This window comes from Equus przewalskii, chromosome 7 (genome assembly GCF_037783145.1).
Source record: "Equus przewalskii isolate Varuska chromosome 7, EquPr2, whole genome shotgun sequence".
Taxonomy (NCBI): domain Eukaryota; kingdom Metazoa; phylum Chordata; class Mammalia; order Perissodactyla; family Equidae; genus Equus; species Equus przewalskii.
The window spans coordinates 34926685-34948513 of NC_091837.1; the positions used below are offsets into that span (position 1 = coordinate 34926685).

General features: G+C 44.0%; 1 protein-coding gene across 8 annotated transcripts in view; it reads left to right on the forward strand.

The window, feature by feature from the left end:
- Positions 1–21829, forward strand: part of PTPRM (protein tyrosine phosphatase receptor type M) — a 771793-nt gene that overhangs the window by 713330 nt on the left and 36634 nt on the right. For all 8 annotated transcript variants that reach the window (XM_070629469.1, XM_070629471.1, XM_070629470.1 and 5 more), the window contains one exon: positions 7103–7200. In XM_070629469.1, the coding sequence (XP_070485570.1) occupies positions 7103–7200 (98 nt within the window). The remainder of the gene's footprint in view (positions 1–7102; positions 7201–21829) is intronic.

A 21829-nucleotide genomic window follows, 5' to 3' on the forward strand; every position in this document is an offset into this window, starting at 1 on the left:
CAATATGAACCAAAATACCCCATTTCTACCACCAAGTTTTACTCTTAACAGAAATATGTTTCAGACATGGAAGGCAGGAAGCCCTGTGAGTTTTCAGAGTCAGTGTTTCAATCCATCCCCTTATGTCAGACCTGTGGGTTTTACACCTGGGCAGTGCCCCGTGGTAATATTTGAGATGGGTGAGGGTTTTGTCAAGAAGGAGGAAAACCCTTTTGCATGGGGGCTTTTTCTTAGGGAGATCAGTTTTGGCAGAGTCCATATAGAAGTTATGTCTTGAAATTAATACTTTAAAACTACTCACATATGGCTTGGAAAGTCTCCACATGTCTCCAGGGGTGTGCCTGTATCACTTTGAAGTTCCCTTACTGCACTTTCTATGAGAATGTGGTCTGTTCTTGCCTCACCTCTACCTTATGCAAGTACAGGCTTCCTGAAAGTGGGGGCTGTATTTCTATTACTCACCTTGCACCGCTTGCCGTCCCTCACAGAATGCTGAGCACAGAGCAGCCTCACTGCTTACCTGTAGATAGGCTGTGCACTCAAATTCCCACTGGGGCCACCAGGAAAGGCATCTGAAGGAAGGAAGCAAGCTAGGGGTATGTCACAAGGCACAGGGAAGCGGTGTGACCTGCATGGGCAGATCCACGTTCACGGGCCGCTGAGGAAGACGGGCATTAGGAACACACTGGCACCACACCTAACAGTGAACGTTAGGAAGAAATGGAAACCAAGCTGGAGTCTTGGAAAACTTGCCTGAGGAAGTGACTTTCAGCCTGTCAAGCTGAGACCAGCGAGATGGGATATGTGGGCTTGAATTGAAGCACAAGTGGGAGGAGGACGACAGTGCCTGGAGGGAAAGCAGAGACCCTTTTTTTCTGTACCACTAGGTCTCGGGGGGCAGCCAGGGAGGGTGACAGCTGCCGCAGGGAAAGCAGAGACCAGAGACCAGGCCAGGCACAGGCTGTGCGGGGCCGTGGGTGCCTTCCTAAAGGATTTGGGTTCTGCAGAGAGCAAATTGGTGGTCACCAGAGGGAAAGGGAGGTGGGGGAAGGACAAAACGGGTAGAGGGGGTCAATTATATGGTGATACTAGATTTTGGTGGCGAGCACACTGTAGTGTGTATGTGAGCTGAATGATAATGTTGTACACACAAAACTTCTCAATAAAAAAAGAATGTAAGTGTTGCTCTAAGAGCAGTAGAAGCCCTTGGAAGATTTTAAGCGGGGAAAATGAAGGTTTCTCAGAGATGGGCTGAGGCTGAGGTGCAGAGAGTAGGGGGAGAGAGCCGAGTGGGGCGCTCTGGCCTGAGCCATCATGTGGCTTGGCCTCGGATGGGGGAGTGGAGCAGTCAACAGGATGTGCTGCGTCCTGGAAAAGCTCCTGGGAGGCTGCAGCTCGGGATGTCAGAGAGGTTGGCAGCGGAGAAGGAGTCTTGGGAGCTGGCTGTGCTCATGAAGTTGGATTTATTCTGCAGCAGTGGGACCATGGGAGGTTTAAAGGAGGGCAAGGACCTGGCATAAAAACATGTTTAACGAGGTCATTTTCGGGTGGTTGCCTCTTTTCCTCATGCTGGGATCGTGATGACTGTGCACACACCTGTCAGGCAGAACCCTCCCGAGGGTCTTTGACATTCAGATGGAGGCAGTGTGACACAACGGGGTCAGGCCTCAAAACTCAACTCCACGACTCACTCGCCATGTGACCGTGGGCAATTCACCCGACTTGCCTAGGCCTCAGGCTCCTTTCCGTAAAATGGGGGCGAACAATAGCCCCATCACCATGGGATTGCAATGTTTAAATTCAGTGAGATAACACACGCAGAATACTTCAAATGGGACCTGAGAAGTATAAAGTGCTCAGAAGACCTTAAGTATCATTCTGTTTGTGGTGGAATACCAACCCGTGTTTGTACTATCTTTCTTCCCTTCAAAACACTCTAATATGCCATTGTGAGCTTAAAGGATCTTGTCCTCTCCACAGCTCTAGTTAACACAGAAAACATGCTGTATAGAAATTAGAATGTGAAAAGAAGGGATACAAGCCATCTTTCAAGGTTTTAAATTGTAATTTTTAACATCTCTCACGTCCCACTAACGAGAGAATTTGTCTTACACTATAGAGTCTGTTCTTGAGTGTCTTTCACTTGTGTTTTTAATTTTTTTATTGTGCTCTCGTTCTTTCTGCCCTTTTCTGTGGCTCCTGCGGGGCTGGGTGGTAGGAAGTAGGCCCCTTGCACGGTTCCTTCTCCACAGAGATCTGTGGGGGCCAACTCTTGGGAGGGAAATGGAATATATTACCAGCCTGATATTATTGAAATTTTGGGGCTTAGCCCTATGGGGAGAGCACTGTGAGAATAATGTCGGGGAAGTGGGAGAATTTCCCCTCGCTTTCCCTTAAGGTCCTTATGGCTGATCAAATAATTAAAAAGGCAGGCTAGCAGAAGAAAATCAAACAAAGTTTAATAACATGTATACATGGGAGACACTCAGGAGAAGCTGAGTAACTCAGCCAACTGGCCGAGGCTTCCTGTTTAAGTATCTTCAGCTACAGACAAGGAGGACGTTTGGGGTAGTTATTTGGGGCTTCAAAGGGGAGGGAGGCAACTCTCAAGGCAATGGAAAAGCAAATGTTTGGTAAATAGAACTTTGATAAGAGTGGGCTTAGCAAGGATCGTCCTAGTCTGCTAGAACCTAAAGTTATCCATGGTGATGCCCTGTCCTGGGAACGGGCCTTTATTTTCTTTCTTTTAGGAAGTTAAGGGGGAAAGGTCGAATGTTCTTCCTGAGTCTGAGCCTTTACTGTCTTCAGCTCGAAATAATCCTCATACCAGAGTGGCGCATCTTGGGGCGGCCTACCCTGAACCCCATCAGTAACCTTCTTGCCTGTTGTGCAGCATCTGTAAATGCGCAGCCACACTGAGGTAGCGGCAGCCCCAGCCAGAACCTGTGGAAATCAGATACTGGGGCTGTCAACTGCAGATGTTCACACCTGGAGGGAGGGACGTATCTCAGTCCTTTGCTTGCTGTGTTGGATCCCTTGTCTTGGCAGCTGAGTTGTTTGTCCACCCTGTGAGCGATCCCCAGGGACCTCTCTATCGTGGCAAGGGTGTTTGCCACACCAGCTTTCCAAAGACAGACGTGGCAGGTGGAGGAATACTGACGCTCCCATGGTTTTCCTCCCCGACTTTCAGCCCTGGGAGGGCATGGGTGCTGAGAATAACTGCCTTATGTACCAGGGACACATCTGTAGACCTGGAATGTTGGCTCATGATGGCCACACTCTCTCAGACCCCACCAGGAGCTGCTGAAATCAAATGGTGTAGTTCTCAGGGTCAGTAAACCTCCCCTGCCCCGGCCTCCAGAATGCTCTTTGGTGTTGTCAGGAGACATGTATCCCTGAGTCATAATTTATGCAGATCTCAGGAAATAATTTGAAATGTGTCAAAGAGAAAAGAAAAGGAGGATTGACAAATTTTGCATTAAAAATCTTAAATCCAGGTGCCTTCCTTCTTCCATTTTTTTCCTCCAAAAAAAAAAAGAAAACAGATTTGAATGAACATTCGCGAACATATCTTGAATCATCAGCCAAGAACGTCCAGCGCCCACCTCTGAGCAGTTTGACTGCTGACCTGCCCTAGTGAGCAGGTCGGGGAGAGAGCCCTTGTGGCGCGGCACGGACAGGGCCCGCCAGTGGTGGGGAGAAGAGACGGGGGAAGGACGAGGCAGAGCTGCGGCAGCAGGCGCTGGGGGCCCTTTCCTCAGACTTCTTTTTCTTCCTGGGATCAATTTAGGATAATCTTGTTATCCCATTTCATTTTCAGATCTTAACACCAAATTGTTTGAGTTCTTCTGGTTACTTGTTACCTAATTTTAAGCATTGAAAAGAACCTCGCTTAATGCATTTTTCCATCCTAATCTTTTTTTAGCCTAGGTCAGTGGGTAAGAAAATCATCAAGACTAAAGTATATGTCATCACCCAAGTGAGCCACTAATGCTTATCAATGCCCTTTATTTTAAAGATAACCCAAGTTTAGTTATGTAAACATTAAAAAACCTGTGTCATCTTACCTGTGACTCAGCCCCTTGGTGAGGTGGTACACCATGTTCCTAGACGACATTTTATGAGTGAAGTTCCTTCTAGATCAGAGAAATGGAATGTCTTGATTCAAAGAGCTTGTGTACTGCGTTAGACTAATCAGTAGATTCAAAACAAACAAATGTGTGATCTTCCACAATGACACCTCTGCGCAAGCCACCTGCGGGTAGGTCTGAAGACGGAGCCAAATGCCTCTGACGCTGTGGGTCCATGGTTCTCTACCAACAGGGATTTGAAAACACCCAGACCTAACCCTCACCCACACCAAGTAAATCAGAGTCCCTTGGGTTAGGACGTCAGAATTTTTTTTTAAATCCACAGCACCTGTAATATGCAGCCAGAGTTGAGAACCACTGCCTTCGATCGAGAAGGGTGATGAACTGAGTGAAGCCTGGAGGCAAAGCCTTGGGGCAGGGAGATCAGAGGAGCCGCCTGCTCAGTGCCTGGGAGCAGTGGTTCAACAGCAGCGCCCCGAGGCTGCGCTCTCAGGCCAGGGCCATCGCCACTCCCGTCTGAAGAAACCTTGCAAAAGATGCCCCCCTTTCGAGGAGCTGAAAGGGGTAAAGCAGCGTGCTTTCAAGCTACTACTGTAAGCTCTGAACCATCAGTTGAGAAAGGGACTCATACAAATATTATATGTTAATATTATTTCATATCTCTCTATATAATATGATATTTTAATAATAAATAATACTCTTTATCCACATGCATACTGAATCATTCACTCATTCATTTATTCATTGAGCTCTGCTATGTGCCAGAGATTCCACAGTGCACCAAGGAAGCAGCAGGCAGTTGACAGCCAAGTTTCCCTCAGGAGGTAACTTGAAATCAGTAATCAAGGGCCTCTGATGGTAAACCAGGGTAAGTGAGTTGGACTTGGAACTTGCCCCTGGCCAGAGTGTCTCTGGGAGACTCCTGTTGGGCACTAAGAGGAGAGGTGGCTTTTCTTCCTGCAGGCACACACCATCTAAGGTGCTGGCACACCTGACCCGCCCACTATAGCCATTGTCATCAGAACTGTTTCCGTAAGGTTCAGAATAGGTGGCACAGGCTTGTGTATCTAGTGAAGGAAGCACAAAGTGTACAGGCCACCCTTTGCTTCAGGGGTCACAATGGCAAGACTCTGCGCAGAGATGGACTCAGGGCGTTTTTTTTTTTTCCTTGTAAATAAGTAACAAGCTGTTAAGTACACAATGAATGCACCTCTGCACAAGCCAGGAATGCAGTGGTTGCTGGGATCCGACGTTGATTTGTCCCCTCTGTACCCTCAGACTGAAGTCACTGAAATTCGCAGCCTGGACAGTGGGACAGTGGTACACACATGCCAAGGGACAGGGGCCAAGATGGCAGGAGCAGCATCATGGGAGGTGGCGTGCATGGTCCCATAAAGGGACTAGACACAGAGACATCAGGAAATGGAGTCGGTTTTCACGGGGAGGGTGAGAGTGGAGCCAGAGCAGCAAGGAGGGATGATAGACGTTTGTGTTGTGGACAGAAGGGAAGGAGGACGGTGAGGAAGGAGAGGAAAAGTTACACAAGAAGCAATTGGTAATTGGCCAAGACGAATGGGAGGGAACCGAAGGGGCCCCTCGGGTGTGTGCCATCATTGCTCAGTGTCCCGACTTTAGCCAAGGAGCGACTGTTAATAAATATCTTTAAATACACCTTGTTTTTGTTCTAATGCTTTACTATTCATAAAATGCCTAAGTGCGTTAACTCCACAAATCCTCAAAATAACCTTGAGAAGCATTGTTGAAATCAGTATATAGGTAAAGATGAAGACACTGAAGCTCAGAGTGGCTAAGTAATTTGCCAAAAATCACACAGCTGGTTAAAAGGCAGAGGCAACTCTGTAATTCACATATTTGAGCTCCAAATTTAGTAATCTGCAGCGTCAAGATACTACAGGATGACTGCGTCCTGGTCCCAGCTCCCACCTGAACATCAGTATGATCCACATACAGTATGGGACTCTTCATGCCACTGAAGTTGTGTTCCTCTCATTTCCTTGCATTTCTGCTTGTCTTATACAGATTTATACTGTTACATTTGTACCCTCAAAATATGCATGGGCATAAAGTAGAATTTGGGCTTTTAAAAAATCTGGATGAGGAGAAATTTTTTTTTATTTTTTTTTTAATTTTTATTGAGTTAATGATAGGTTACAATCTTGTGAGATTTCAGTTGTGCATTATTGTTTGTCAGTCGTGTTGTAGGTGCACCCCTTCACCCTTCGTGTCCACCCCCCACCCCATCTTTCCCCTGGTAGCCACTAATCTGTTGTCTTTGTCTACATTTTTAAATTCCTGGATGAGGAGAAATTTGAAATTCCAATTTTCTGTACCTGCTAGTATCTATAGCACTAGCGTTTTGTAATATCTATTTCCCCTCTTTTTTTCCCCCAGTCCATAAGAAGGAGGTTTTTAATATTCAGATCCCAAAAGCTGATCATGTTCAGTGAGAGGAAGCACAGCTGCTGAAACTCGAACTTCTCTCTCCGTTTAGGAAGTCAGGCAAAAAAAATGCATTAATTTGACAGATAGCATGGAATGAGAAAAATATTAGAAACAAGGAAAGGCCATTTTTCCTATAGAGGCTCATTTCATTCTGTGTACCATTTCCCTGGGATAGCTGCCAGTTGTTAGCAGGAAGAGTAATGTTATCCATTTTTTTTAAATTTCACTCTTGAGTATTATGGAGATAAATAGCTAAATGATGGAGAAATCTCTTTCACGGCAGCAGTTTAAGAGGAGTAAAAAGAGCTCAAATGCAGATACATTTGATGACATGAGAAAATTCAACCGTGTGTGAAAACTTCAGTATTTCTGTAGGTGCTGGTTTAGAAAGAGGACCCTTCTGTATAACACTAGAAAGGAGGGCTCTGGCCCTCTAAAAAGTGAGGGAACCATATGTGGGTATTAATACATTTATTTGTAAGCCCCAGAAATTTTCCAGTTACAGACTTAGGAAGAAAAAAAAAAGCCTCTGTTATGTTTTCCCGCAGGACCAATGCAAGAAACCATCTATGACTTCTGGAGGATGGTGTGGCACGAAAACACCGCAAGCATAATAATGGTGACCAACCTCGTGGAGGTGGGGCGGGTAAGTGGGCCGTCCACCTCACGGCATTTGTTCCTTGTTTACTTGGTAGCAAGGCAGGCGCCAGCTTTTGAAGTACTATGTGTACTCCCGAAAACATTTACTACTGCATTCCTCCTATCACTTGCTGTGCTTGCTTATAAATTATCAGTAAACATAGCCTGAATTGCTTTCATTTGTTGCGATAGCAACAGACAGGAAAGGCAGTCAAGATTTAAAAGCAGTTATCATCTGGCTATATTGAGCACACAAAAATACCTTTAAGCATGAGTGATCGTTGCTGGGTGTCAAAAGTCAATGGGTGCTGCATTAGACAGGGCTACATTCCCCAACTCTGGAATATTGACTCTCAAACCAGTGTGCAGCCCTGGATTCTGTCCTCAGGATAGAATTCCAGCATCTCCTCTTGCTGAGACTTTCCTTTCCTGTGCCTCCATCTCCTCACCTGTGAAATGGAGATCATAATCTGCCCTCAAGGCCTTGGATTACTTTATCTGTAGTAACAGTTAAGGGGTGCTACTTTTATTTAATCAGGAAACTCCTAAGTACTTATAATTTCGGTAGTCGTATGCTATAGCATTATTTTCAAAGTGAAATTTAAAAATGAGAAAATACACAGAGTGCAGTTGCTTTGTTTTATAGTAGGCTTGATTCCGTGGTTCTGCTCAACTCAAGAGAGGAACGCATTACTTCTTAGAGAAGTTGACATTGTGAGACTTACCCTCAGCAAAGATGTTAGCCTAGAATTGAAAGATTAGGGCAGAAACCATAAAGCAGTTGTCTCTTAAGATTCTCAGTCAGCTTAAAAAAGAGGGAAATCCTGCCATTTATGACAACATGGATGAACCTGGAGGACATTGTGGTAAGTGAAATAAGCCAGTCACAGACAGACAGATACTGCATGATTCTGCTTATAAGAGGCATCTGAAAGTCAAATTCATAGAAGCAGAGAATACAATAGTGGTTGCCAGGCGCTTGGAGGAGGGAGAATGGGGAGTTCATGTGCCAGGTATAAAGTGTCAGTTATGCTAGATGAATAAATTCTGGAGATGTGCTATACAAAATAGTGCTTATGGTTAACGATACAGCATTGTGCACTTAATTTACTAAGAAGGTGGATCTCACTTTATGTGTTCTTACCACAAGAGAAAAGGTACACAGGAGACTCTGAGAGGCTGGGAGGCGCTGGGTATCTCTATTACCTCAACCATGTGATGGTAGCAAGGGTGTTTGTGTATGTGGAAACTCATCACATTGTACACATTAAACATGTGCAGTTCTTTCTATATCAATTAATCTTCAATAAAGCTGTCAAAAAAACGGATTCTCAGAAGCTATCAGGAGGCAAAATCCAGGAAGAATAGAGACATTAAGAAGTGGGAGATAGTTATAATTCTAGCAAAAATGCCAATTAACCCAAATCCTTCCTCCTACAAAAATCTAGAAATTCTAGACAAAATATAAATGTCTTAATATGTTTGTATATATCACATGTATATGTAAATATATGAGTTAAAAATAATTAGCTTAGCTCTCAGGAAAGTAAACAACTGGAGACCAGAAATAAAGTGAGGACTAGAGACCAGAGAGAGTGGACGCTGCAGCTGTCCTTCGAAGGCTGGGCGGCGTGGTGGACGTCAGTCTTGGTGAGAGGGTAGGGGGCTTCAGTCTTCGAGATCTTGGATCTTGGGTTTTAAAGCCCACCAAGAATGGGAGATAACGTCTTGGACCTGTGCAGCACCAAGAATTTGGACTGAGCCTACCACGTAAAACCAAAATCCTGAGGGGAGGAACTGGAGGAAGATGGTCAAAAGAAACTGACTCCCGGTGATAAGATAAATAAGACCTGGGGATGTGATGTGCGGCAGGGTGACTGCAGGTAACACAGCCAAGTGGTATATAGGAAAGTTGTTAAGAGTGTAGATCCTAAGAGTTCTCATCACAAGAGAAAAAGCATTTTTTTCTCCTTTTCTTTTTTCTGTACCTATATGAGATAATGGATTTTAACTAAAATTATTATGGTAATCATTTCACAATATATATAAGTCAAGTTATTATGCTGTACACCTTAAACTTACACAGTGCTGTGTGTCAATTATATCTCAATAAAACTGGGGAAAAAATTTTAAGATAGTAATTTTGAAACTCTAGGAGGAGAAAGAAACCCACAAAGGGTAGACACTCAGAGAAGGGGCAAACTGGGGTCGGGGTATGTGTGGGGAGAAGCCAGCCCGACACCAGCACAGAAAGATGACAAGGAAGTGAATTGGTCTTCACTTAGCATCTGGGTGAGGAAGCACTTGCACTGACTCCTGGGTCAAGGGGAAACACCCGATATCAATCAGGAAATACTTAGAACTGGGAAACATACAGCATCATACACTGAACCTGCAGGATGCAAACAGAATGGTCCCTAAAAGGTATATATGTTCTTAAAGGTTGTTATTTGAAAAGAGAAAAGAATAGCTGAGCATCTCATTCAGAAAGACAGTGAAGAACAGAGTACAAGCAAAGAAAGAAAAAGGAACAGAAAAATAAACAAGTGCAGAAAATGGTTAATGACAAGCAAAGAAACTAATAAAAAGCAAGATAAAGAGGTTTTGTGAGAAGACTAATGAAATAAACATCTGACAATCAGAACTAAAAGCAAGAAAACCAAAAATAACCAATATTAGGAACAAAATAAAGATTTTTTATCATAATAGATAATATGAATAACAAACAATAAATTTGAAAATTGAGATCAATTAGGCAACTTTATTGACAAATATGATTTTCCAAAACTGTCTCAAAAAGAAACAAATTCTGAATAGACAATAATTATTTAAAAAGTGAATTATGGTTAAAAATTTAACCATGGAAAAACACCAGTCCCAAATATATATACAGGTATGTTATACTAAATATTCAAGGAATGGATAATTCAAATCTTATAAAAATTATTTTAAGAGAAGAAAAAAAGAAAGACTGTTCCTCCATTTTATTTTAAGAGGCTAGTATAACCTTGATATCAAAACCAGGCAAGGACATAGGAAAAAGAAATATTGTAGGTACCACAAATTGGGAAAAGAAGACCAATAGATCAGAATAGAGAACCCAGATGTTGACTGTAGACATATGTGGGAAAATGTGTAATTAGTGGGGAAAGCATGAGCTTTTCAGTCAGTTGAGCTGGGACATTGGTTACCCAACTGGACAAAAAAAAAAATGCCTCCTTCATAAAACGCCCAAGAATGAATACCAAATAAAGACCAAAATGTAACAAACTTTCAAAATAAAATATGGGGGAAAATATGACCTTTTTTTTTTAAGAATGTTCCAAAAATACCAAAAACTCAACATGTTAAAATAAGGATAGAGAAATTTGACTGTATTAAAATGTAAAATTTTCTATACGATAAAGGATATGTGACAAGACAAGAGGGGAGGTACTATGGGACCATTATGTAAAGTGTAAAAACTTACAAAGCAATATTTTATCTACTAAAAGTATAAAAACCATTTATATCTTTCAATTCCCTCCCTTCTGGGAGACAGTGAGAGCAGGGGAGCGGGCCTGGAGCTTGGGGTGGCAGGTGCTCACCGATGATGAGCCTAGAGGAGGTCACGGAGCCTCTCCACCGCCGACCTTTCGCCTGGGCAGTGGGGATGCAGTAGCCCCTGCTTCACAGGGTTCCTGTAAAGAGTCAGGGAGTTTCTACGTACCTGTCAGGTGGTTGGAGAAGTTCCAGCCCCTTCTGAGGACTTCCTGAATATACGTGTTAATGTAACCTTCACCTTTCCACCAACAAACCTGGGACCTACAGTGGTGTCTATAATTACCTTTTTTACCCCCTAAATCTACCTTCTTTTGCTATGAAAGCAGTAATGACACATGAAAAAAAAAACTTTTTAGCTCCCCCAGAAGGCAAGCTTCTTTAAGGGAAGAGACAGCCTTACAAATTGTGGGCCTCTATACTCTGGTTTCTCTTCAGATCGCATAAATCTTTCGCCTTTTGCACATTGTGGGCCTCTCCCTCCTGGTTCTCAGTAAATGCGCAATGAAATGAATGAACAAATGAGAATTCTTCCAAATTAGCATCAGAGAGCCATTAGCGTATGCCAGGTTAACTGTGAAATAGCTAAGCTAAATATTTTGTCTATGTTTATGTTCTTGGGTTTCTTCCCCTGAAATGTGTGATTCATTCTGAATCCTTCACTTCATTTCACAAATGTACACTGACTGCTTACGTACGATAAGGAGAAAGGCACCTGGAGGCTGCTCCCACGGGGCTTTACTTCACAGTAATGCTGGTCCTGAAAAGTTAGTCACCACCTCAAATTTTACATGTTTGCATCAGAGCTCACCTAAAATAATACCAAGGTAAATTATTTCGAAAAGTAGATAATTATTAAAAGTAACAACTTCTGCTAGATTTTTTAAAATAAAGGCACATGTGTATTTTTTCTTAATTGAAATTCGACTCGGTGACTCAGGAGGTAGGCTCTTTTCCTGTGATAAACCTTTCACTTTCAGGAATGGTGAGGACAACTTAGGCTTTGGCTGAAAGGTGGAAAGAAGCATGTGTTGTCAAATTTCTACGGTGGAGGAGAGGCCTCGCACTGAAGCCCGCTGTCTCTTGGATGGGGCACATTTTGCAGGGAGCCAGGTTTCGTCTTGAGGTACCTACTTTAGAAAAGCAGAAAATAAAAAGGCCATGCAGTATGGCCTGTTCCTTCCATCAGCACGAGGACCTAACCCATAAGGGTGGTCACTGTATTTTTTGATGGAAATTAGTCCTTCTGACAAATAACCATGAAATTCCAGCTAACAGTGTGCAGCCGAAGGAGAGACAGTGACTAGGTTTCAGGTTTACCCAAAAATGGAAGCCTATGGGCTTAAAGTAACACAATTTTAGATCTTGTAAGCTTATTTAAAAAAAATCCTTCCATATCCTCACCAGGTTTGTGGGGTGTGGTAAGCTCTGAAGCGTGCTCGCCTCGTTACCACCAGCCCCCTGCCTCAGCCTGTCTTCAGTTAGTAATGAATGTAATGGCATCTGTCCTTGAAATGTCTGGCGTGATTTGGGGGTTTTGACAAAAGGTCACATTCCCTCCGGGAAAAGGGGCTAACCTTATTGCAGGCCGGTTCCCATTGTTAATCCCGCACATTTGTTTGGAGATAACTTCCCCATTTTCCATGCTTAAAAACAGCAATAACAAACCACCAAAGAAATCAAAATGACATGGTTTTTCAGGCAGCAGCTACCTACTGAACATGTTTACGCACATGGTGTGTCCGTCATGAATTAGGCATGAGCTAGGCGGAGGCCTGTTTGTTTACCCAGACTGCTGGCGGTTCATTAAGTCGGAGCTGGGAACCCACTCCTCCTGATTTTTGCCCAAAGCACTCTGCGTTAGGCGGTGTAATTGCTGGTGTTGGAGCCACTGGGAGGCTTTCCCTGTCGCAGCACCTGGTGCAGAAAACGCGGACGCTGCTGTTCCTTCCAGCGGGTCCTCGGTACATCTGCCAGGAGCTGTCATTATCTAAGACTTCCTTGTCACCGCTGAGTGTCCCCTTTCAGCCCGTGTGTTCTGGGAAGGGACCCTTGTTAGTTTTCCTGGCACCTGCCCATGGCTGCACACCTGGCTTTTAAATTGCGCTGGAATGTGTTGTGATTGTTTTCCTCTCTAATGAACCCACCTGAGGGGACATTTGGCTTTTTATCCAGTCGCCTGTTTCCCAGGCATTCCCATTTACAGTGTTTGTGTGGAGATTCAGAGACTCTGTTGTGTTGTTGTACTGATCCATCTGCCAAAAATCTTATAACCAAATCTGCGAGACTCCCAAAGGAGATTTTTGCACCGGTAATTTAAGCTAATGATTTCTAAACATATTTAGTCAGTTTTGTGAAGACCTCATTAGAATGTGACTATTTATTAAAAATCCAAATGAAGTCTCATAGTCATGTAGGAAAATTATTGTTGAGTTGCTCCGAATAGTTCTGATAACAGGTGATAAGTGTTTTGGAGCTAAGAGAAGTAGAGACCAGAGATGTTAACCTCTAATCAATGCAGAGGATGGGAGGGACCCCCTAAATGGATGCTTTAAAGATTATTATCTACCAAAAGAGGGTGACTTTCACAACATTTATCACTAAAAAAGTAGTGAAAGAAAAAAGTTTAAGATGAACACTTGATGTCAGAATTAACCTAATTCACATGCAAGGAAGGTATATTAAGATTCCAAGTGCTCCTATCACATACAACAAAAAATCTGCTTTTCTACAAAAGCCACCAGATCCAGGATCAATGGAAGAAGAAGAGAGAGTCAAGGTTGACCTGGATAAAATGTTGAAATATTGCTTAATAGTAAGAATTATGTAGATAACGCCTAACAGTACAAAATAATAGTAGTATTTTTTAGAAGATCTCTTGAGTTGTTCCAAGATATCAAACTCATACATGAAAGGGAAGAGACAAATTCTTTTTATAGACATTGCTGAAATTATTCTGTCTTGAACTCTTGCTATTGCCTTTCATAGAACTTTTTAAGTGAACTGGATATTTAAGATTGATATTTTGTGACTCGGGTAGTTACAGTCTTAAACTTTGATTAGGTTATACTTGTTCAACAAACTTTGCTCTCCATTTCAATCTACTGTTGACCACTTCAACAATCATATTAATGTAGCTGATTCAAGCCTTCCCTCTCTCCATAACTTTCACACAGAGCTAGGGAAAAGATGAAGTTGGCACTCTGTAGCCCACGATGATTCCCACCCAGGCACTGCCACACTTCACGTCACCTCCCCCAGCACATCACCCAAGAAACCAGGGACTAACTGGGACTGAGCTATGAGCAGCAGGAGAGGGGCCCTCTACAGACCCCTCTTGCCAGCCGGCTCTTCCAGGAAAGGTGACGCCCTAGCTGCCCCTCTGAACCTTTGAGGTTTTCTCTGCCCAAAGATCTCAGTGCCCCTCTGTACAAAGTGAGAAAATCAGCTAAAGAGCCCAATTTGTCTTGTTCACAAACTAACGCAAAAGTAGGCTTTCTAATCCCTTGTCAGCACAATGTATCCAACATTTATTGATACGCTTACTGTATCCACGGCACTAAGAAATACAAAGGTATTTATAATTCACTTGTCCTCAAAGAACATAAACTATGTAACAGAGAACCATTTAAACAATTAACTGTAACACGGGTAAGTCAGAATGATGATAGCACTTGCAAAGGGCCTACTTCTGCCTGAGAAGATCCAGGAGGACTTCATGGAGAATGTGTGAGGAGCTGGGAGAAAGGATTTTAAATGGCCGGATGAGACAACAGCCACTTCAGGAAGAACACAGAGAAAGGGGAGTCAATGGCAAGATGGGGAAAGAGTGAGTGGTCTGGCACAGCTGTGTCAGAGAGGTGATGGGGAAGCATAGTGACCTCTGAGGCTGAAAGCTCACTGAGGCCTTGTCAGTGGGGGTCTCAAACGCCTTTCTAGGAGGAGGCAACAGTAGAAGCAGAAGCGGAGGAGTGTTTGTCTGTTGTAATGGAAGGCACTGAGCCGGTGAATCCTATGTTCTGATTGGTGTTGGTGAAAGACAGTTCTGGAGGCCACTCAAAAAAGGTTTAGGCAGGTTATAGAAGGGCACGGAGACAGGTGAGCTTAGAGCAAGACTCTAGGTGAGAAAGGAGGTGGCTTGAGTTGTGGCAGTGGCATTGGGAATTTATGGGAAATATACAATTTGGGTGTTGTTTGGGGATGCTGATAAGAGAAAAGAACTTGACTGTGAACCAAGGTTTCTACCACTGTGACTTGGACTGATGTAAAGTTTATTAACCAAGAATGAGAATCCCTTTCTCCTCCCCCAAAAAAGAGCAGGTTTAGGAGAAAGGCAACATGATTCATTTTGGACCTGCTAAGTGTGAGACACTGAATGAACAACAACGGGGGCTTTCCAGAAAGCTCAGGAGGGACACATGAGATGAAGACATAGAGACAAGCTATGAAATGTGAAATTCTCCCTTCGTTTACTGAGCAGCTACTGTGTGCTAGGCCTTGGGCTAGAGTGGGGATAGCAAGATGAAAAGACATGGCACAGTCTAAGGGATAGAAAGACGGTAAATGGGGAGCCAGCTTGGTGGCGCAGTGGTTAAGTTCACACGTTCCGCTTCTTGGAGGCCCTGGGTTTGCTGGTTCAGATCCTGGGTGCGGACATGGCACTGCTTGGCACGCCATACTGTGGTAGGCATTCCACGTATAAAGTAGAGGAAGATGGGCATGGATGTTAGCTCAGGGCCAGTCTTCCTCAGCAAAAAAAAACAAAAAAGGGGAGGATTGGCAGTAGTTAGCTCAGTGCTAATCTTCCTCTAAAAAAAAAAAGACGGCAAATGGAAAAGTACAATGTGAAGTGATAAGCACTGTACCAGAAGCATGGCATTCTCGAGAGAAAACAGAGAGAGAGAAGAGGAGCACTGGAGACAGAGCACTGGAGAGGATCCCATCCAGGACAGATAGGGGAAGAAGAACTGGGAATGGAGTCTGAGAAAGAGCAGCAAGAGAAACAGGGTGAGAACTAAGGCACCCCAGAAGCATGTGAAGTAGGAGAGGATAGAGTTTCAGCAAGAAGAAGGCAAGCAGTGTGACCAAGGCGCAGAGGGGCAGGGTACATGGGACTCGGGAGAGGAAGGTAGATAACAAAATGTGTCAAGCACCTACTCTGTGCCAGGCATTCTGCTAAATGGTTCACAAGCTTGTTTCTCTTCATTATCACAGCTACCCTATGAGATACACATAAAGATTCCTTAATTTCAAAATTAAGAAACTAGGGCTCAGTGAGGATACATAATTTGGCCAAGGGCACAGAACTAGAATTGAAATCTTGGTCTGTCTAGTTCCAAAGCCCATGCCCTCTCCACAGCTCCACAGTGCTGCCCTCTTAACAACCAAGAGGCCTTTGGTACATAGCAGGCCTCAGTGGCGTGAAAGAACCATGCCCCTCATGGCAGTGGAGTAGTGGCTATGTGTGTGGTCAAGATAATAGTGCAGCTTGTTCTTGGAGAACTGAATCAAAGGAAAGAGATGGAGCAGCAACTACAAGGGAAGCAAGGTTGAGGTATGATTATCGTGGTTGGGGGTGTGTGTGTGTATGCACGTGTGTGTGTGCACGGTGCTGGGTAGACATGAGCATAACTGAGAGTCTGAAAAGAAGATGTAATTGGAAGCAGAGATTGAAAGTACAATATAAGAAAGGGAAAAGGGTGACAGAGGAAAATCACAGATGAGGTAGGAGAGGATTCCTTCAGTTAACAAGCACATGCTACACACCAGTCAATATGTGTAGACACAAGCAGCTGGAGCTACGAAGAAGCTACGTGCAGCCCTGTCCACGGAAATGGAGAATCAAACAAGGTGTTTAACTTCTGTGAGAAAGGTTTCACAGAGTGCTCTGGCGGTTCATGAAAGAGGCGCCTCATCAGACAGGGAGTGGAGGCTGGAGGGGTTCGTCAATAAATACTTTCCAGAGAAAGTGGTGTGTGGGGCTGAGTGTGGAGGAACAAATAGGATTTAATCAGCAAAGAAGGGAGGGAAGGGTGTTCAGGGCAGAGGCAAACACAGGACCCCTGAGGGAAACTTCAGATGTGTTCACAATGAACACGGAGAGAGGGGGAAATAGTGAGGCAATCGAGACTTTGTCATAGAGAGCTAGATAGGCACATGAGGAGTCTGGCTTCACTTTGTGGCCAACAGAGAGCCCTTGAAGGAGTGAGTGAGGGAGCAACATGGAGAAAGGGACATAGTGGAGATGCTGCAGAGAGAGAGTAAGTAACCTAAAGCAGGAAAATAGCCACTGGATTTAACGAGGAAAAGGTCATTGGTAACCTTTTGCCTGAGTCGTTCCAGAGGGATGACCTATCAGAGTTCTTTGATTGCATGCAACCGAAATCAACTCAGGCTAATTTAAGCCAAAGGGAAATTTATGGAAAGAACATAAGGAGCTCAAAATGTTGATGTGAAGAATAAGGCTTGCCAACAAACAGGAAAGCAGGCACCAACTCCAGAGGGCCAGGGAGCAGAGGGGCTCACAGCCAGTTTGGTCAGGGCACTGCCACCAAGAAGATGAGCGTTAACAATTCCAAGGCTTTTTCACTGTGATCAGGATTCAAATAACAAGAACAGAGCATCTGACTCCCCCAGGTTGGTTCATGTGCTCCTCCCTAGCCATCCAAGGCCCCGAATTGACAAGCCACCCCAATTTCCTAAAAGGAAGTCAAAGACATATTAGGAAGGAGGAATGGATGAAACGGATGTTGAGTGACCAAAAACAACATGCATTCACTACAAAGGGTGAGGACTGAAGGCAGTCTACAGAGGCAAGAGTGAGGATGGAGAGACTGAGGTTAAACTGGTCAGCAGCTTAGCTGAGAAGGGAAGAGAGAAACGGCTATAAACAGAGGAGGCTTTGCAATCAAAGGACAGTTTAAAGGTGGAAGATCTTTGAAAATGTTGTGTGTTGAGGAAAGAATCAGGAGGGAGGGAGAGATTGAAATATTAGAAAGTGGACAGCTGAGGAGGGTGTTTCCCAAGGAGGCAGGAGGGAAGGGCTCCAGAGTGCAGGTCTTCAGTTCAGCTGTCTAAGGACGAGCCTTTTCCTCTGGGCCCAGAGAACAGAGGAGATGAGGATGCAGTTAAATAAATACAACAAAAACGTAAACACCAAACTTGGAATGGCACCCTCTCCTGAGAACATCAGTTTTCTGGGTGAAGATAGGAGCAAGGCCATGGGCTGAGACCTGAAGAAATTGGGGGAATGGGGATTTTCAGGAGGCAGGGAGAACACAGGTGATGGGTTGGCCTGGAGTAGGAGCTGGCGGGCTCCTCTCTTAGAGGGGAGGAGACAAGAATAGAGGCAGAACCAAACAAGACTCAGTTGTGGCAGCAGGACCTGGGGGCATGGGAATCCTGGGACAACCAGTGGCCAGAGTCCTAGAGAACTGACTCTGAGGTGAATGGTAACCACACTAGGGCATCGTAGGCCTTTCTCAGTGACCTTATACCAACCAGTTCCCACCTCCAAGCCTTACTCTACACATCCCCGAAATGAAGGAAAGTTGGCCAAACGAACTCTAAAATTCCATGTTTATTTATATGACAAATATTTTTCTGTGTGTTGTTTACTGTTGGCTCAGTGATCCATTTGCTAATAGGTGCATCTGCAGCCCAGATATGCTTAATCCGTGTGGCCTCCTGGCTCCCGCTGTGTGTGCTCTGAATATCAACAGTGGGAGAAAAGTGTGGAGGCTGGATGTTCAAGTAGAATGATTCACTTCCTTAGGAGAGAGCTGTCACCTGGGTTCCTTCTGCACTGTTGCACACAAGGTGCAGATGTGGGGCAGGGGATCACAGTGTGTGATTAGGTGCCAACGAGACGAAGTCTGTACGTGCTCCACCGATGTTTAATATATGCAGACCATAAAAGATACTCAGTCTGTAATTTATGGAACTTTTTTGAAAATGATATAATCTGACCTCAGTAAACTACAATTTTGAGAGAATATATTCTTTTCAAAAATTCTTAAAATAACAATCCACAGGTTTATCAACTAGCACAATCAAGCAACCTCACCTTCCAAGCACACTGCTGTTTCTTTCAGCGGTGATCAGCTACCACATCTGTTCTCACATGCAGCAGGAGTGGGGTCGTGGGAGAACACGGCGCCTTTGGAGAACTCTTATGAACGTTTAATAAAGAAAGCTGTGCACACCCCATTGTGTTCAGTGTAACTGCAAGTATGACTTTTGCATCTGGAAGGAGATCTCCTTGTGCACAGAAATAGTTATTTTACCCCCTCCAAAATCCATAGAGAATCATTATCATCACTTAATGTCCATCAGTCCAATTTGAATAGAAAATCTATTTAATTGCAAGGTAAACCGTGATATAAAGAGCATGCAAGAACAGATACAGTTATAAAACAAATCTATCTAAAGGAGCATTTCATTGACTACTAAATTGGGTGGTGATTTTGAAAAATGTGAGATGAAAGGAAAATAAAGAGGCTCAGAATAAAGCAAGGAGAAAACCACAAAACTTTTTTCTTCAATCTTACTCAAGGCTCATTAAGTATTTTAAATTAAATACTAAGTATAGCATTTTAAAGCTTAAAGTAATGAGGTTTCTGATATAAAAGTTCATCTCTGTAATGCTAACCCCACCTTCGGGAAACTTTCCTCTGATAGTGTTCCTGAAATAAATGTGCGTGTGTGTGTGCGCGCACATACGTGTGTACACACGTGCATTTTTTTAAGGCTAGCTACTCCCCTCCCTCACATTTGCTTACCTGAGTACCACACTAGATTTCTTCACGCGTCCACATGCCCTGTACCTGATAAAAGATTCTTCCCACATGTATGTATCACACACACACACGCTTCCTTGCTCACACATCTTTACCTCAGCTTCAGAAGTGTCTGTACTTTGTTGGGAATAGCAAGCTGCCATTTGTTCTAAGTGCAGACCATTGTCTCTTTTTTTCTGAATTCTGTACGAGTTGTCACAGTGAATTAGTAAATTTCCCATGGGGAAGACAAGCTCAGTCTCCTATCTTTTGCTCACACCCCCGTTTCTCTGCTGTTGTCAGTGTTAGAAATCTTAACCCCTTGGAGTCTTTCTTCATCTCTTTTGTGGCTTTCCTGGTACACACATAACTAGTTAACATGTGGGTATCGAGTGACCTCTCAACCTACTCTAGGTGAAGGCCAGAAAAACAGAAGACAGGAACCCTACCTTCAAGACATTTAAAATCCAATTATAGAGGTACAACATACAATTGTATACAAGAAAAAACGAAACCCCTACAGGTACCATTTTTCCCTCCCCTACCAGCCGCAGGCCTCGTGAGCAGAGGCCAGGTTGTTTCCTCTATGAATCCCAAAAGGCCGGACACAGAAGAGATTAGAAAGTATGCAGTGAATGTTTGTGAAGAGGTGGGAGAATAATTCCAAAGGCACATACAAGCTAGTGCAAAATTACGTATTTCATATGAGGGGAACCTCTGTTTACTGCTCTTCTTCCCTTGATTTCTTCTACGCTGGGAGAACACACTGAAATCTAAAGCCACACATGTGTGTATGACATGGTCACGCTAGATGTGAATGGAGTTCACCACAGCTCTGTTTGATATGACAGAAATATATCTACATTTAGCCTAATTAATCCTTTTGTATTAAGTTCTTAACAGTTCAGCCTAATCCATCATGTCCCTTTAAAAAAAGCAAAGTCATTTTTACTCAAATATTGATGGATTATAAATTAAGTTTGGAAACAATTCTTTATGTGCTGTAAGTCATCTTACGCTTTTGTATCAGCCATCTCTAACACTGCCACGGTGGCAGACTGTTGCAGGATCAAAGCAAATGTGCCGGTCTGGATAACAAGTGTTCCCCAGAGCCCATGCTCCTAGCTCCCCAGGGAACTGCGAGCTGCGTGCGGATCAGCTCTTCCACATTCTCTGGCTGAACCCATGGAGACGACCTGTGTGGCGGTGCCCGCTTCCATGATCATCAGTGTCAAGCCCTGTCGCCCGCCTTCAGGAGACACTCGCTGCTTTGCCACAGTTGCCTGCCACTGGACAATCCTCATGTTCCTCTGTGTCTGGGCTTCCTGTATAGTCCCCGTTCTACTGGCCTGGCATTGGATCCTCTGCTGTCTCACTCTGTCACCTCTAATTTTCTGCCATTATCTTTGGGGTGCATGTAGGTGGTCACCTGCCTTAGTGTCTATAAAGTGCTTTAGAGGGTGGGGCCTGAATGTGTAGCAGCTGGACAAGTGTCCCAGGGACAAATGCCTCATAGCCTGAGAGGTTTTATAGCAGAGCCCCAGTCCCATTCGTAGCTGCTCGGGCAGCGTCCCCCTGTGGTTTCTTGGCAGGTAACTGGATGCAATATGGGATGGTTTCAGGGCTGCCATAGCCCTCCTCCTTTGTTCTGCTCACATGAGCACTTGGAAATTGGGGGTTTTTCCCCACTTTGCACTGCAGGTATATCCTATTCTTGAATAATTTGTTGAAAAATAGTAAATGATGTCCTATCTTGAATGCAGAATTCTTTTTTTCCTACTCTTCTTTCTAAATCTGCTTACTTCATCTTCTGAGGCCTCCGCGCTCTGCCTTTCCCTGAAGATTTGGGATTATCTGGCTAAGTAAATATGTGAGTAAATGCTGGGTGCCTCCCAGGAGGAGGAAGCCAAAGAGGCAAAATAAGCCAGTGAGCAGTTTTATAGTCTGTCTACAGCTTCTTCCAGATTAACCAAGAGGCAAGACATCAGTGTCTCTACTTTAACTAATTAAGGAATTTAAGTGCAGAAGAATGTAATTTGCTAGGCTGACAGACAACCAGAATTCACTGCCTCAGAAGCTTTTCTCCTAAATACCTGCCATATGTTTAAGACCAGAGCAGGACAACAGCTTAGGGCATAAGCCACCACCTTATTCCTCTGGGCCCAGGTTTCTAGCCATGAGAATGTGCGATAGCTCTGGACACTTATCTGATATAAAATCCCATCGAAGAGCCCCCTTCACACTTGACAAGAAGCTGTCTCATAAATTGCTTTCTTCCCAGTAGCCCTTAGGATTAGGAATATGTATGTGGGTAACATT